Source organism: Garra rufa, chromosome 5 (genome assembly GCF_049309525.1).
Source record: "Garra rufa chromosome 5, GarRuf1.0, whole genome shotgun sequence".
NCBI lineage: Eukaryota > Metazoa > Chordata > Actinopteri > Cypriniformes > Cyprinidae > Garra > Garra rufa.
In genome coordinates this window covers 25,287,945-25,305,152 of record NC_133365.1, presented here as the reverse complement: position 1 = coordinate 25,305,152, position 17,208 = coordinate 25,287,945, and the positions used below count along the sequence as shown (strand labels likewise).

Below are 17,208 nucleotides of genomic sequence, written 5' to 3'. Positions count from 1 at the left end.
GAATAAGATATTTCACATAAAAGGTGTTTACAAGTCCAGAAGAGAAAACAATAGATGAATTTATAAAAATGACCCCGTTCAGAAGTTTACATACACTTGATTCTTAATACTGTGTTGTTACCTGAATGACCCACAGCTGTTTTTTTTTTTTTTTTCCAGTGGTAGTTGTTCATGAGTCCCTTGTTTGTCCTGAACAGTTAAACTGCCCGCTGTTCTTGTATTTGAACCCTTTCCAACAATGATTGTATGATTTTGAGATCCATCTTTTCACAGTGAGGTAAAGGATCTCAGTGTGATCTCAAAATCATACAGTCATTGTTGGAAAGGGTTCAAATACACAAAAATGCTGAGAAACCAAAGACTTTGTGGGGCCTGAAGGATTTTTCTGAAGAACAGTGGGGCAGTTTAACTGTTCAGGACAAACAAGGGACTCATGAACAACTAGCACTAAACAAACTAAAAAAAAAACGCTGTGGATAATTATGGTAAGGACACGGTATTAAAAAAGTATCAAGAATCAAGTCTATGTAAACATATAAATATGTAAGCATCTTTTATGTAAAATATCTTGTTCAGGCCAGTACTAAATAAAAAAATAACATGCATTTTGTATGATCCCTCTTTATTTGGTAAAATAATTAGCATTAGGTGTATGTAAACTTTTGACATCAACTGTATTGTCCCTAATAACAACAGCTAAATGGACAATTCACCCAAAAATGAAAATTATGTTATCATTTATTCATCACACTCACATTCTTCCAAACCTGCATGATTTTCTTCAGCAAAATACACAATTAGATATTTCTTTTTTGGGTGGTCTCTCCCTTTAAAATCCACCAGTGCAAGTAGGCTACATGCTAAATTCACAGAATGCACTTTGCCATAATCCCAGTTCTCACACACAGATCACATTAAAATTTTCACTGAATCAGAGGTGAAAAACATTCAATGTAGATATATGTATAAAGCAGTTTTGCCATTAACCTAGGTTAAAGTCAGACAGGTTGTTCCGCAGAATGGTGTCCTTCACTGCGTCAAAAACAAAGCGGATATTTTCAGTGTCGGTTGCACAGGTGAAATGTGCATAGATGCTTTTATGTGTGTCCGAGTTCTGCTCCTCATACATACTCAAGATGAACTTCATTGCGGCATCTGCATCGTTTTTAGGGCCTGTGGAATGAGCAGATAACATAAATTTCATAATTTCAGAAAAGTTCAGCGATAAGCAAACACACTGTTGGGGAGAAAGTTTTTTTTTTTTGTTTTTTTTTTTTGGATGCATGAAACTTTTGGTTGGACAAAAATGATAAAACAATATTAAAAATACCTTCATTTGTGATTAACCAAAATCTTATGGGTTTGCAACAACATGTGGGTGAGGAACGATAACAGACTTTTGTAGTAAACTAACATACTGTACATATTCATTATTAGGGATGCACCGATATGTATCGGTCGATAACTTGCGCGTTTTGTCAGTAAAGCCGGTTCTGTAATCAGCGTTAAATGCCATCAGGTGCGTGATTTCACGTTGAGCCGTATATACTACACACAGCCGTTGTTTACTGACGAGCTGCGCACATTCACACTGATAATGAACATTGATTTGCGCAGCTCGTCGGTAAACAACGGCTGTGTGTAGTATATACGGCTCAACATGAAATCACGCACCTGATGGCATTTACCGCTGATTACAGAACTGGATTTACTGACAAAACGCGCAAGCATGATCGGCCGATTCATATCGGTGCATCCCTATTCATTATATTTTATTATTTATTCATTGCTTTTGAAATAGCTTCCCCAAAACAGCACAGTAGTATGTTTACTGCAATAAATGACACAAATATATTTTTCATTAGAAAAAACAGCATAAAATACAATTAGTCAGTGGCTTTTTCATACAATAGCACTGTTTCACTGTACTGATTTTTCAGTTCACTAAAGTTTTTACAGTTTTTATACCTGAAACAAGTGATAAATATGCCAGTTTGGTAAGACAAATTATCTGTGTGAAAACAACTCTTATGTTGTTTTGCTTCTCATGTAAATGTGTTGTTTCAGAGAAAAATAAGAGAAAAATGTTTGTTAAGAAAAGGATTTTATGTTGTGTTTTTTGCACTCCAACCTTTGTATTGTGGAAAATAGTCTACAAGATGTGACTTTAAGATCTTCTCCTTCAGGATGTCTGTTTTATTGAGAAAAAGGATGATAGAGGACTCCTGGAACCAAGGGTAGGAGATGATTGTCTTAAAAAGTGCCTTACTCTCTTCCATGCGGTTCTGGGGAGGTATAATATCACATCAACAGAATGAACAACTCTGAATCACCCATGATGTAACGATGCTAAATTTCAACTCAGAAAAACTACTAAGACATTGCAAGGAAGTGACAAACCTCATTCGCACACTCATATAAGACCTGATCGTATTCGCTCAGAGCCACCAGGAAGATGATGGAAGTAACACTTTCAAAACAATGGATCCACTTCCGTCTTTCTGACTTTTGGCCTCCAACGTCAACCATTCTACAAAAACAAGAGGTTTTAATTAGAAATGGGAAAGAGTAAGTCATCCATCTTCACACCACCATATGATTATATAAAGAGTTACCTGAATATTACTGTCTGGAGGTCAAAGATGTACTCAATGATGCCTGTGGTTGGAATTCGGACTCGCAGAATATCCTGAACAGTCGGCAAGTAAAAGGCTGCAGATATTCTGTCAATTTCATCCAGGTAACTGAACAGAAATAAATCAGACTTTGAGAAACTGTGAAAGTTTGTCCAAAAGCCTAAATGGTCAGCAAAATTCACCAAACACAAAATAAAGGAATGTTTTGATTTCATATGATAAAGCTATACATATTTTTTTAATTAACATGGCATATTTCATAATTATTTTCTCAATCCACAGATCTGTAGTAAAATGCTTGATTGAGTACTAACGTAAAAAACGACTTGTGTTGCATACATTTTATCAGTTCATGAATTCCCTGAATCAAACCAATGAATTTGGATGGAATAAATACACTAGATAAATTCTGAATATGGGTTACCATACTTGCCTACACGTCAAGCCACTTTCACTGTTGTACACTATGAAATTATTATGATTTTTGCCAAAATTTTGCTGTCAAAGAATGTCATAAGTCATATTGTGATGAAGTCATGACGGAATCCGGAGACATTAGATCCATTTGCAACAGTTTATTAGACAGACACAAAGTTAACAGGCAGGGGTCGATAACAGCAGACAGGGACAACGTAGACAGACCGGAAGAGTTTATCAGAGTCAAGGCAGAAGATCGGGGCTGGCGGTGATAGTCCGAATAACAGGCGTGGGTCGATACAAGGCAGGCGGCAAATGTTCAATCAAAGGATAAACAGTCTGTTTGGCAACAGGTAAGCAGTCCGATATGAAAACGCTCAGGATTGATAGCATAACTACAAAACTTCGCGAAGACCACGCCAGCGCGGCCTTCCTAAAAGGCCGACAAACAGGAAGCGAACCGGGCGACCCGGAACCGGAAGAGAGAGCGCCAGGTACGGGGATGCTGGGAAAAGTAGTTCTAATACTCCGGTGAAGGTTCCCGCTGGCGACGGTCAAAGGGACCCGACGCCGAGGTCTGCCCCGTCCACGGGGAGCTGGCCGATCTGGATGCGTGTTATGGAACTCAGCAGTTAGGGAGGGGTCGAGGATGTTCTCAGCCGTGACCCAGGATCTCTCCTCGGGACCGAACCCCTCCCAATCGACCAGATATTGCAGACGACCGTTCCGGCGTCAGGAGTCCAAGAGGGAGTTGACCCGGTACGCCTCCTCGCCGTCAATGATGAGGGGGGGAGGTCCCTGGGTTACGTTCTCCTCTAGGTTCTCCACTCCTCCCGGGTTGGCCAGCAGGCTTGAACAGAGAGACATGGAAAGTGGGTGAGATACGATATTCTGCGGGTAATTCTAGACGGAACGAAACAGGAGTAATCTGTTTGATTATCTTGAAAGGACCCACGTACCTGGGGCTTAACTTCTTGCAGGGTAGTCGTAGTTGGAGGTCCCGGGTCGAGAGCCACACCCATTGGCCTGGCTGATACGGAGGGTTGGGCCGGCGCCGGCGATTGGCCTGGGTCTCCGTCCGTCGGACCGCTCTTTGAAGATGGACGTGGGCCTGATTCCAGACCTCCTCGCTGCGTTGGAACCAGGAGTTGACCGCGGGCAGATCAGATAGCTCCCCTGTCCAGGGGAATAGAGGAGGTTGGAAGCCTATAGTGCACTGGAAGGGAGTGAGGTTAGTGGTTGGTTTACGTATGCAATTCTGTGCATATTCTGCCCAGAAGAGGAAACAGCTCCAATCCACCTGGTGGTCCTAGCAGTAGGAGCATAGGAAGCGGGTCAACTCCTGGTTCAATCTCTCTGCCTGACCGTTGGATTCCGGATGGTAGCCGGAGGTGAGGCTGAGGTTAACCCCAAGGAGACCGAAGAAGTTGGACCAGAGACGAGAGGTGAACTGGGGTCCGCGGTCTGACAAAATGTCTTCAGGTAGCCCGTAGAATCTGAACACTGAGTTACAGAGAATCTCGGCAGTCTCCATGGCAGTGGGTAGCTTGTTTAGAGGAACGAACCTGCAACTCTTTGAGAAGCAATCCACGATGGAGAGGATGGTGGTGAAACCGTTGGAAGGTGGAAGGTCAGTAATGAAATCGATGGCTATATGGGACCAATGGCGTTGAGGCACGGGTAGCGGTTGAAGAAGGCCAGCGGGTAGTTGTCGAGGGACCTTGGAGGTATTACATACTCTACAGTTCTTGACATAGGCAACGTGTCGGAGCGTAGAGAAGGCCACCAGAAGCGATTGCGGAGCAGTTGAAGAGTGGCCCCGATACCCGGGTGACCAGAACTAGGGAGAGAATGGACCTCAGAGAGAACTCGTGTTCGGAGATCCTCAGGGACATAGGTGAGTGTAACAGGGCAGTTCTCCGGAGTGGGATCACTTGCTTGACCTTCTGCAATTTCGGTCATGATATCCCATGTGACAGGAGCTACAATCAGGGATGTAGGTAGTATGGTTTCAGGGGCGGTGGTGAAAAGTTCGGGCTCATAGATGCGGGACAGAGTGTCCGCCTTGGTGTTCTGGGATCCGGGTCTGTAGGTCACTTGGAACTGAAAGCGAGTAAAGAAGAGTGCCCATCTGGCCTGGCGATGATTGAGGACCTTAGCTGAACGAAGGTATTCCAGATTCTTGTGGTCCGTGAGTACGGTAAATGGGTCTTTTGCTCCCTCCAGCCAGTGTCTCCACTCCTCTAACGCCGACTTGATTGCCAGCAGTTCACGATTGCCCACATCGTAGTTTCTCTACGGACTCAACTTGTGAGAGAAATAGGCACATGGAAAGGTCTTGGGAGGCTCACCCTGCCGTTGTGAGAGTACGGCACCCACGCCTGTGCTGGAAGCGTCCACCTCTACAAGAAAGGGTCTGTTGGGATCGGGGTGATGAAGAATGGGGGCTATGGTGAACCTCTGACGTAGGTCATTAAAGGCTTGAATGGCAGAAGGTGACCAGGTGAGATGAACATTACCCTTCTTGACCATAGACGTCAAAGGGGCAGCTAAGGTGCTGTAGTGGCGGATAAAGCGGCAGTAGAAGTTCGCGAATCCCAGGAATCGTTGAAGCTCCTTTAATGTTTTGGGCCTGGGCCAGTTGCGTACTCCCTCCACCTTACTCTCATCAATAGCCACTCCTTCACTGCTGATGACATAGCCTAGAAAGGTAATTTTCTCCTGATGAAACTCACATTTCTCCTGCTTAGCGTATAACTGATGCTGGATGAGACGTTGGAGTATCTCCCGGACGTATTGGACATGTTCAGCGTAGGTGTCGGAATAAATCAGGATATCGTCTATGTAGGCAATCACCCAGCGGTTGAGCATGTCACGGAACACTTCATTTATGAATGCCTGAAAGTAGGATGGACTGTTGGCCAGGGCGAAGGGCATAACCCGGTACTCGTAGTGCCCTGACGTGGTAGAGAAGGCGGTCTTCCACTCATCCCCCTCCCGGATGCGGACAAGATTGTAGGCGGAGCGTAGATCCAGCTTCGTGTAGATCTTAGCTGTCCGTAACTGTTCCAGGGCTGACGGGACGAGTGGAAGTGGGTATCGGTACTTTACAGTGATGTTATTGAGGGACCGATAGTCTATGCATGGACGGAGACCTCCGTCCTTCTTCTTCACGAAGAAGAATCCGGCCGAGGCGGGTGAGGTGGAAGGACGAATGAATACCTTGGCCAGCTCCTCCTGGATGTAGTTATTCATAGCCTCAGATTCAGGTTGAGATAGAGGAAAGTTGCGTCCCCTAGGTGGCGTGGAACCTGGGATCAGGTCGATGGCACAGTCTCCTGCACGATGGGGTGGTAAGTTGGTGGCTTTAGATCGACTGAAGGCCTCGAGCAGGTCCTGGTAGACGTGGGTATGCTTTCCCCGGAGATGGGTCGTACAGGGGAGACAGACGAGTGAGGAGGCAGCTTACAATGTTCCTTGCAGTGAGATGACCAGTGAGTAATGGAGCCCTGAGTCCATGAAATGATGGGTTCGTGCAGGTTGAGCCAGGGGAATCCGAGGATGATGGGTGATTGTGGAGAAGATATGATGAAAAACCGGATGGTTTCCTGATGGGATGGTTCTATACACCGCGTGATGTCCTGGGTGGTATTGTCTATCCGTCCGGATCCTAATGGTCGCCCGTCAAGGGCTGCCACTGCCACAGGAGGGACACAAGAGAGGATGGGAAGATGATTACTGTTTACGAAGCCTGAGTCTATAAAGTTACCAGCGGCTCCCGAGTCAATCAGAGCCGTGGCATTAACAGCATTTCCATCATACAGTAATCTCACTGGAATTTCACATCTGTTAAGAGGAGACAGGATCTTTCTCACCGAGGTGGGTGGACGAGGTGGTCTTGTAGGACAGGTTGCCCGGATGTGTCCAGCTTTTCCACAATATAGACAGAGATTGCCCCTGAGTCGTCTCTCTCTCTCCTCAGTGGAGATCTTGGTCCTTCCCAGTTGCATTGGTTCGGGGGGAGCTTCAGCAGTGAGGTGGTTGGGAGGTGACTGGTCGATTGGGCCTGCGAGCTCTCATAATGTTGTCGACTCGGATAGAGAAATCGATGTACTGGTCCAGTGAGAGCCCCTCATCTCGACAGGCCAATTCCATTTGCAGCTCAGAGTTGAGTCCCCTGCGGTAATGTAATTTGAGAGGCTCGTCGTTCCAACCACTCTGCGCCGAAAGAGTTCTGAAGGACAGTGCGTAGTCAGCGGCGGTCCTTTTACCCTGACGCAGCGACACAATCTGTTCTCCTGCCTCGCTGTTCTCTGAGCTGGGCTGAAACACCTCTCTGAAGCACTGTAGGAAAGCAGCAAATGAGGGGAAAGTGGGCTGGTCAACTCTCCAGACCGCAGTAGCCCAATCCAGACCTCTTCCAGAGAGGAGCGAACACACAAACGCAATTCTTCCTTCGTCATTAGGATGCAGGTGTGGTTGTTGATTAACGAAGAGAGAACATTGTAGAAGGAAGCCCTTGCACTTACTTGGTGTTCCGTCAAACTTCTCCGGAAAAGCCAAACAGGGACTGGCAATCGGGGCCTGAACAGCGGGCGGAGGCGTGGGAGGGGGAACGACAGCAGGTTGAGCGATCGGAGCCGAAGGTATTTGGAAACCCTGTAACATCTGAGCCAACTGCTCGGTTACCTTGGTGAGTTTCTCCAGCTGGGTCTGGTGCACGGACAAAACCGATGCTTGAGCTGATAGCTCCGTGGTGATCTGTTGAACTGTCGCTGGATCCATTAGCGGCGAAGTTTTCTGTGATGAAGTCATGGGGGAATCCAGAGACGTTAGGTCCATTTGCAACAGTTTATTAGACAGACACAAAGTTAACAGGCAGGGGTCGATAACAGCAGACAGGGACAACGTAGACAGACCGGAAGAGTTTATCAGAGTCCAGGCAGAAGATCGGGGCTGGCGGCGAGCAGAAGGGATAGTCCGAATAACAGGCGTGGGTCGATACAAGGCAGGCGGCAAATGTTCAATCAAAGGATAAACAGTCCGGTTGGCAATGGGTAAGCAGTCCGATATGAAAACGCTCAGGATTTATAGCATAACTACAAAACTTCGCAAAGACCACGCCAGCGCGGCCTTCCTAAAAGGCTGAAAAACAGGAAGCGACCCGGGCGACCCGGAACCGGAAGAGAGAGCGCCAGGTACGGGGATGCTGGGAAAAGTAGTTCTAATACTCCAGTGAAGGTTCCCGCTGGCGACGGTCAGAGGGAGCCACAGAGACCGTATCTGTGACACATATACTACTAATGCATTATAGTTTTGGTTAATGTTGCTAGAGCACAATATTGCTGAAAGTTTTGTTGAAACTTTTATATTGAATTGCAAATGCAGCTGCATAATTGTATATATGCCATTTAAAATATGAAATGTGGCCTGTGTTAATCACTTGATATGGCATGTATTAGATATAGAGCCAAAACATATTTCAAAACTTTTATATTTTTGGTATGGCGCTAAAAACAGCTTGGTCATTTTTCAAAACATCTCCCTTTTTTGTTACACAGAACAAAGGAAGTCCTATGAGTTTGTAACAACATATAGATGAATACCTGACTTCGATTTTTCTATTTTGGATGAACTATCCCTTATTCATGTTACTGTTCAAACTGTTCAGCAACAGAAATATGAAGGAAAATTATCTGTTCACTCATGGTCATTTTTAGAAACACAGAGACTAGACAAAGACTTATAGTATGAATTTTCTAATTTGCATGTTTGCCTTAGGATACGAACATTGTGACTGTGTCATCAAAATGGTCTGCCAGTAAGATGTGAATGGTTTGAATATGATTTGTATTAACATGAAACCATAGTTAAACAACTATATTTGGACATATGCAGCTGCAATCAAAATTATTTAACCCCCTTTGACCTGTAAGACATTTTGCTACAGAGAACATCATCAGAGAAGCATCAGTGCACTATTAAAGAAAGTATATTAATCTGAGTAATCTGAGTAATTCTCACTTGTAAAAGCTTTTAGATCACAAATAATCTTTGGTATTCACTTTGCCATTGCTTCCTTCAAATTCAACCAAATATTTTCAGTGACAAATAAATCTGGAGACTTAAGAACATTCCATGACTGGTCCTGGAACCAAGCATAAGTATGTTTGGATGTATACTTTGGAATGATTGTCGTGCAGGAAAGTCCATTGATCATTAGCTTCAGTCTTTGCACTAAAGGAATCACATTTCTTGCCAAAATGACCTGATACCTCAAAGAATTCATGAAGTCCTTCATACAGTCATTTCCACTTTCTGCAACAGTAAAACACCCCAGTCCACTTCAATGTTTGACTATGGAGATGTTCTTCTGCTCATACGTTTTGCCTTTTTTTTGCACCAGACGTAATGAAATTATTTATTCTCTATAGCTTTGCTGTAGCTTTTGTGAGAGCTCTGTTGACTTTGTCATAATAGCTACACAAACTTAAGCATATGCATTTTAACACACCACACAAATAAGTGACTAAAAAACAGCAATGTTGAATAGGGGCAGAATAATTATGACATAGCTGTGTTATTAAAAAATCCTAGAACTCAAAAATATTAGTTTATTTATTGACATTATCTCTTTTAATATGCCAGTAATCTGTTATAGATTTAATTTTTGGTCACACTTTATATTAGGTGGCCTTAAATATTATGTACTTACATTAAAAAATAAGTACAATGTATTTAATGTGGTCATATTGCACTGCAAAACACTTTTGCTTCTATTAAGGTGTGATATGGGTAAGGTTAGGGACAGGTTTGGTGGTATGGGTAAGTTTAAGGGTGGGTTAGGGTGTAAGGGATGGGTCAACAGTGGAAATTACAGAAATTAATTACAAATGTAATTGAATATAAGTTTTTAATAAAATATAAGTACAATGTAAAAACATGTATGTACACAATAAGTACATTGTACCAAATGATTAATTTAAATGTACGTACATAGTAGTTAAGACCAACTAATGTAAAGTGGGACCCAATTTTTATAAAGTCCTGGATCTTCAGAAAAACTTGTATTTGTAAAGTACTTTTTTCCTGATGCACCTTATATGTAGTATTTCTAAAGGAAAAATAAATTATTATCGTGCCATATTGAAAATGTGGTATAAAAATACAATAACACTTTTTGTCAGTGTGCAAAAGTAAATCCTCACTGCACTTACTATTTGGTAGAGTCTGATAACTGGAACTCTCTCCTGCGCTCAAAGCATTTCTGCAAGCCTTGGTCTTTCCACATACTCTTGATGGCTTCAGCATGTTTAGGCTCCATTGACTGTACTGTTTCGGTGATCACACTGTTAAGCATTGCAGCATATGTCTACAACACACACAGATAAGATTTTAGTTTTGAGGGGGGGTTATTTTATTGAATATTTTTAACATGTCTTTTAAAACATATTGTCTCAGAATTCCTGGTGCATACTTTGTTTTTTCCATCAGCAAACGGGATGTTCAGGTGCTCCATGGCTTGTATCAGGTTGTGAATGGAAACAAAGATATTCTGGAACACCAGCTTGGCATAGGCCCTCCTGTCCTCCTCTGTGTAGCCCCTGCCATGTATGATTCTCATCTGCTTGATGAAAGTGCTCTTCCCGCTCTCCCCTGTGCCTGTCAAGGACATGGAAAGTTTTTGTTGTGAGACATCATGCATTAGACGGCTACTGTAGCTACATGAAAAGTTTCTTGTGAGAGGTTTCATCATTAGTATTAAGACCAAACATGAACCAAAAATGAAAATCCAATAATTTAATTACATTTCTGTAAGTGACTTACTTAAACCTTAATTAAACCTTACTTAAAGCTTACATAATTAAACTTTCTTTTACAGCTTTGTCTCGTCGCAGTTTCATCGTATTAAACATAATAGCCTAAGTAACTCTTTTTGAATTTCTTTGCATTTCGGATGTGTTGCAAACAGCATCAGGGGGAGTAAATGATGACAGGCTTTTAGTTTGAATGAATATTCACTTTAATGCCAACAGTAAAGCTTCAAAGACCACTGGGGTATGGCTGCAGCTTTTGCATTTCTTCCATTTTAGTTAAACCTGGACTTATAAGAACTGATTGAAGGTATTGAACTGAACTGAATCAACATTGAACTGACGTAACCCTTTAATGGTCACCATCTCGCATACAGGACCCCTAAGTTTACTTCACCATATTACATATTATTGTACCACTGTTTTGTGTTACAAATTATGTAGGAAAAGTAATAGATTAATTTAGGAAAAGAGCGCTCCTCAAAACATATACATCATAACAGAAGTTCTGACCTTTTTCACAAAAAGACTTTCTTCGTTGCCTTTTTCTCTATCACGCTTTAGAAATCGTAAGAAATTATCAGCTAAAAACTTAAAATCTCAAAATTCAACCTTTGAAAACCATTTTCAGAAATGTCATTACCATGGAAATCGTACATCAAAATCATATTACAAAACGTTCATGAATTATAAACATTTAACTTTGGATAGTGCATTTTCCTGTCTATGTTCAAAATAGGGAGTTAAGTTAAGGGGTTAAGCTGAACATAGCTGACAATGAGACAACAGAGCTGACAATATGACAATAGAGCTAAATTTGAATTTGTCTCATGTTTCCTGATTTTTGTGTTCATCTATCTCGAACGTCATGTGCAACTTTTACATATTCAAATTTGGTATGGTGGAAAAAAACAGCTTGGTAATTTCTCAAAACATCTCCCTTTTAACCATATGAGTCTGTAACAACATAAGGATGAATACATGACAGAATGTTCTATATTGGGTAAACTATCCCTTAATAAAGTTACTGTTCAAACTGTTATTTTGTAGATATTCACAGCAACCTTCAGCAACAGAAATTCTCATGCAAAAATAAGAAGGAAAATTATCTGTTCACTCATTCATTTTTAGAAACGCAAAAAGTAGACAAATACTCATGGTATGAATTTTCCAGTTTGCATGTTTGCCTTAGAATACGAACATTGTGACTGTGTCATCAAAATGGTCTGCCAGTAAGATGTGAATGTGAATGTGAATTTGAATATGATTTGTATTAATATGAAACCATAGTTAAACAACTATATTTAGGCACAATTGTTCAACAAATTAGTCTACTACAATACAATAACTTGGTTAATAACTTGTAAATGACTTGCTGGGAGATGATTGTGATAAGTATTGTTGATTATTGATGACTTTTAAAATTTTTGGTCATTAAATGCATTCGTTTCAATACTAAATAGTACCGAAAACACCAAATAGTACACAACACCAAACTATATATTTTTAATGTAATATATTTAATTTATATTACATTTGATATTGAATTTTAAATTTCAAATGAGTTTGATAACACACAAAGTGGTGGCCAAAATTATTAGAACAGTATTATTAGAAGTATTTTCACCATCAAGTAAGTTGTTTCTATCTTTTGCTGTAGTGTATCAGTAGGAAATATCAGTTTATATTTTTAAACATTAATTTTGCCATTAATTTTAATAATCCAGTGAGATTTGCACAAGGAGTCTGACAACAGCCAGTGCTCCACACAGAGATCTGATCTCATCATCATCCAGTCTGTCTGGAATGACATAAAGAAACAGAACAAACTAAATTAAATCAATATTTGGTGCGACCATCCTTTGTGTTTAAAGCAGCTTTTGCCCTAGGTACAGGCATAGTTTTTCAGGTAGCTTTGCAGGTAGGTTTCTTCAAGCATCTTGGAGATGTTGCCACAGTTCTTCTTCTATTTCCTATTGACACACTACAGCAAAATATAGAAATAGCTGACTTAAAACCATTTTTTAGCTGGTGAAAATATTAGTGTTCTAATAATTTTGTCCACCACTGAAACCAATTATGATGCCACACGCGCACACACATAAACCATTCTGACATTGCAGTGCTGGATGTGAATGATTGTATCTATTACATGCCAGACAGGTCTGACAATTGGGAGTTTTGCTAAAAGGGTGGAGATAACTATCATGGGTAAAACAAGGAAACAGTGGATAAGCTTAATCATTTGTTCTTCTATTAAACTGGCATTGACCCAACAGATTAGAAACAAATTTCACCCAAAATATAGAGTAAAGTACATAAACTGACCGAGACACATAACTGTTCATATTCTATACGATGCTAATACATGTATATGTGATGGATCTGATCTTATCGGTAGATCCTACGTTAGGAATTCACACATTGTTCCTGTTCCTGCATGCTTTTTGCAAATATCTTGCCATGCTAACTTGCATTTTGGTTTCAGAACAGAAAAAATAATGCTATCCTGTGTGAGAGTGAATGACTTTCTATTGACATCCTTTTGCATATATTTGCATGTGACCGCTAACAGTCAGAGGAAATATGTCATCTAAACATTTGAAGTGTGAGTTTAATAAATACTGTTTAAAAGCTGTAGTACATAACATATGACAATTTAATTGTATAATACTTTTAATGTCAATAAATGATTGTTTTCAGATTGTCTTAAGATGCTCAACAACTCAAATTATTTGAACTAAACCTGAACATTTTTTTCAGGTGTCACAAAAAATAGAAATCTACATACCTAAAATAAAACAAACAAACACAATAATGAAAAGCACATACCTAAAAGCAAAAGTTTCAGTTGTCGGGATGAATCCCGCTTGTCCATCCTAAGCTGTCTCTCAATTTCTTGGTGGATCCTCATGCTTTCTCTGTCTTCACCTGACAAGCAGCAGTCCCCCATCCTGAACAGCTTGAACCTCCTCCAGTATTTGGCACTAAACACATTCATCAAGTCGCTCACCAGAGTTAAAAACCGTCTTCAAGAATACCTATGAAAACACGCCTACCTCAGGACCAGCGTGATGTACTGCAATTTACAGGTGACCTTTCTTCCTTGTTCAGTGGATGGGGTGGGTTGTGTCACAAAAGGCATGAGCTTCCTTTTTTTCCCTCTGCACCAGTTTCAAATACCTTCTATTAGAAATAAAAACAAGTATAAAAAAAAGAATCATAAACAGAAGAACTGAATAATGCCATTTTAAAATTGTGTACCATTCTTCTGCGGAACACAAAAAAAGATTTTCTGAAGAATGTTTAATCAAAACATTTAAGTACCCACTGATTTCCATAGTATGGGGAAAAAAATCTTTAAAAATATATTTGTTATGCTTTACAGAAGAACGAAAGTTGTAAAGGTTTGGCGTCACATGAGGGTGAGTACATTATTTAACCAGGTTTTTCTTTCTTTCTTGTGCACCTTGTCCACTAAGGCTAACACTAGAGATCATGTTACACACAAGGAACTTGTTGTAGCCTTACAACTCTTGCTCAAAATGCCAATAAACAAAACTGGTTTGTTGACTGATTTTAACGAAGTTTGGGGCACTTTTTAAATGGTTAGATTGGAAGCCCATCTAAACACTAGCTTGGCCAGCCTAAACCAGCTAACATCAGCCTAAACCAGCTAAGACCAGCAGCTCATCTTAAACTGGTTTAAGAGGGGGTTTTAGCCAGTAAAAATGGGCCAAAATTAATGTTAAAAAGAACTTTTATCAGATTTGAAACTGCCAGAGGCAGAGAAGATACCAGATGGTTATGGAAACATAAACTGATATTTCCAACTGACACACTACAGCAAAAGATAGAAATAACTGACCTAAAACCTTTTTTAGCTGGTGAAAATACTAGTGTTAATAATTTTGGCCACCACTGTAAATTTTGGTGGTACTGTATGTAATTTTATTATGCTTCAGTACGAGCTTGGAATGACATGAGGAGTACACTAACAAAGAAAAAACAATGTAAACTGTAAACATTTTGAATAAACAAGTTTGTTAATGTACCAAAGAATTCCATGCTACGTTACACATGTGGAATATTTCTCACATTACATCCCCCAAATTGAAAATATGAGGAACAAAATGTATGTGCATGTGATTACGTTTTTTGATAGAAACAGACTGGCTCATCTAGTTTACGTTGCTATGAGTGACTTAATGACCTGCGCTGTTTGCCATTAACATGCAGAGAGAAAAGAAAAAGAAAAAAACTTGCTAAAAAACTATACTATCATGGAGAAAAATACATTCTTTAATGAAAGTAATGCAAAATACAATTTCATGGCTGGTGAGAGTTATCTGTGGCATTTAAAGGGAAGGTCCTGCAATACAGGTTTTTCCAGAAATATTTACTGGTTTCTGAGTTTTAAGGTTTTAAGCTTTCTTGCTGTGTGGGTCTTGCTGTATATTTAAGAGGTGCCTTGTGTTACAGCACACTTATGCAATGCTTTTGGGATGGAATGAGGAAGTATGTACAAACACATGCCATTAAACTGTTTATTAGCAGGTACAGTCCAGTAAAGAACAGAACAGATTAAACTATTAAACTAAACAAAAGTAAATTTACTAAATAAGTTTAATTGAAGTTTAATTTAATTTAATTATTTCAGTCTCCTGAAATATACAGTGAAAGGCAAGGTAAGTTTATTTCATGCACATTAGTAATTAAATGTGTTTTACATAAAAAGGATTTTTAAAATAACCATAAAATTATTATAATGGATAAAATATAATTAAAGACAAATACACTCTTAAATATAAAGGTGCTTTAAAAGGTTCTTCACACCGATGCCAAAGAAGAACCATTTTTGGCTCCACAAAGAACCATTCAGTCAAAGGTTCTTTAAAGAACCATCTCTTTCTTACATTTTTCTTACTTCTTTCGCCACAAACAACCTTTTCTGAAACAGAAAGGTTTATCAGATGGTAAAGGTTCTTTATGGAAGCATTTAGACAAAAAGGGTTATTCTATGGCATCGTGAAGCACCTTTATTTTTAAGAGTGTAGGTAGAAAAGAGGAGAATAAATTAGATGTTGAAACTACACCAGGAGGATGCATCACAGTGCTGATTCAGTAAATGCACAGTGAAACAGTGTTTTGACCCTGACTTGATCCTGATGATCTGGGTTGTCTGCTTATATACAGTGAGCATATCTGTCATATTGTCAAAACAGCTGGCAACAAAAGTGAGTCCACCCTAAGTAAACTTGTCCGAAGTGTCAATATATTGTGTTAGCACCATTGTTATCTGGCACTGCCTTAATCATCCTGGTCATGGAATTGACCAGAGCTGCACAGGTTGTTGCTGGGTTCAGGTCTGGAGACATACTTGGCGACCCCATCACCTTCAGCTTCAGCTTCCTCAGCAAGGCAGTTGTCATCTTGGTGGTGAGTTTGGGGTCGTTATCATGTTGGAAAACGTACTCGGTTACTAACGTAACCTCGGCTCCCTGAGATACAGGAATGAGTACTGTGTCTTGTCTTAAGACGCTATGGGGAAAAACTCCTTTTTCTCCGAGACTGAAGCATTTTTCAATAACACAGTGTCACTGCACGGCCGTTGGTTCGCTATGCTAGAGGGACGACGAAAATCAGCCCTAGCACCATGAGGGTTAACAGGGGCCGTTTAATAACAGGGCCAGACTCACAACTAATGACCGTCCCAAGAAATTCGTAAAGCCTCAGAACTTGTGCTGAGGGCCAAGAGCATACAGAAAAGGAGGGCATACTGCCATAGTACTGGTTTTGAAGGTTAAGTCCACTTAAGCAGGCGGAGAAAACCGACCATTTAAGTCCATCTTGGACAGGTTGTCTTCAGCAAATTGTTTGCGGGCTTTCATGTGAGCCAGCTTCAGATGAAGCTTCCTTGTGGAACGACACCTATGCAAACCGACTTGTTGCAGTGTGTGGCGTATGGTCTGAGCACTGACAAGCTGACCTTCTAGCTTGACCCTTGCAAGGCCTGTTCCGAATGGAACCCATCTTGGAAAACCTCTGTATGACCCTGACCACTGTATAACTTGACTTCAGGGTGTTACTGAACCTCTAATAGCCTTGGCCATCCTTGTGGAGAGCAACAATTCTAATTCTCAAATCCTCAGAGAGTTCTTTGCCATGAAATGCCATGTTGAACATCCAGTGGTCAGTATGAGGGAATTGTACTTAAAGAACCTAATTTTAACTGCTCTAATACAAGGTACACAATATAGTATAGTCCTGTCACAATATTTGTATGGTCCTGTCAAGTAGACAAAAACATTAACATGATAAATAGGACATGTGGCTTTGCA

At 40.6% G+C, this 17,208-nt stretch overlaps 1 protein-coding gene across 1 annotated transcript; it reads right to left on the bottom strand.

The window, feature by feature from the left end:
* Positions 1-982: 982 nt before the first annotated feature.
* gna14 (guanine nucleotide binding protein (G protein), alpha 14) lies at positions 983-13,820 on the bottom strand. The gene is made up of 7 exons (XM_073841159.1): positions 13,700-13,820; positions 10,531-10,715; positions 10,271-10,425; positions 2,616-2,744; positions 2,401-2,530; positions 2,132-2,285; positions 983-1,173 (listed from the first exon to the last, which is right to left on the bottom strand). Exons 1-7 carry the CDS (start codon positions 13,818-13,820, stop codon positions 983-985), a joined length of 1,065 nt encoding a protein of 354 aa, XP_073697260.1.
* Between the last annotated feature and the right edge of the window lie 3,388 nt (positions 13,821-17,208).

Coding starts and splice junctions, on each gene's coding strand:
- gna14 (XM_073841159.1), bottom strand. CDS start 13,820: ATGGGGGACTGCTGCTTGTCAGGTGAAGACAGAGAAAGCATGAGGATC. Junction 2,286..2,400: donor TATATGAGTGTGCGAATGAG/GTTTGTCACTTC, acceptor ATACCTCCCCAG/AACCGCATGGAAGAGAGTAA. Junction 1,174..2,131: donor CTATTTTCCACAATACAAAG/GTTGGAGTGCAA, acceptor CTCATTCCACAG/GCCCTAAAAACGATGCAGAT.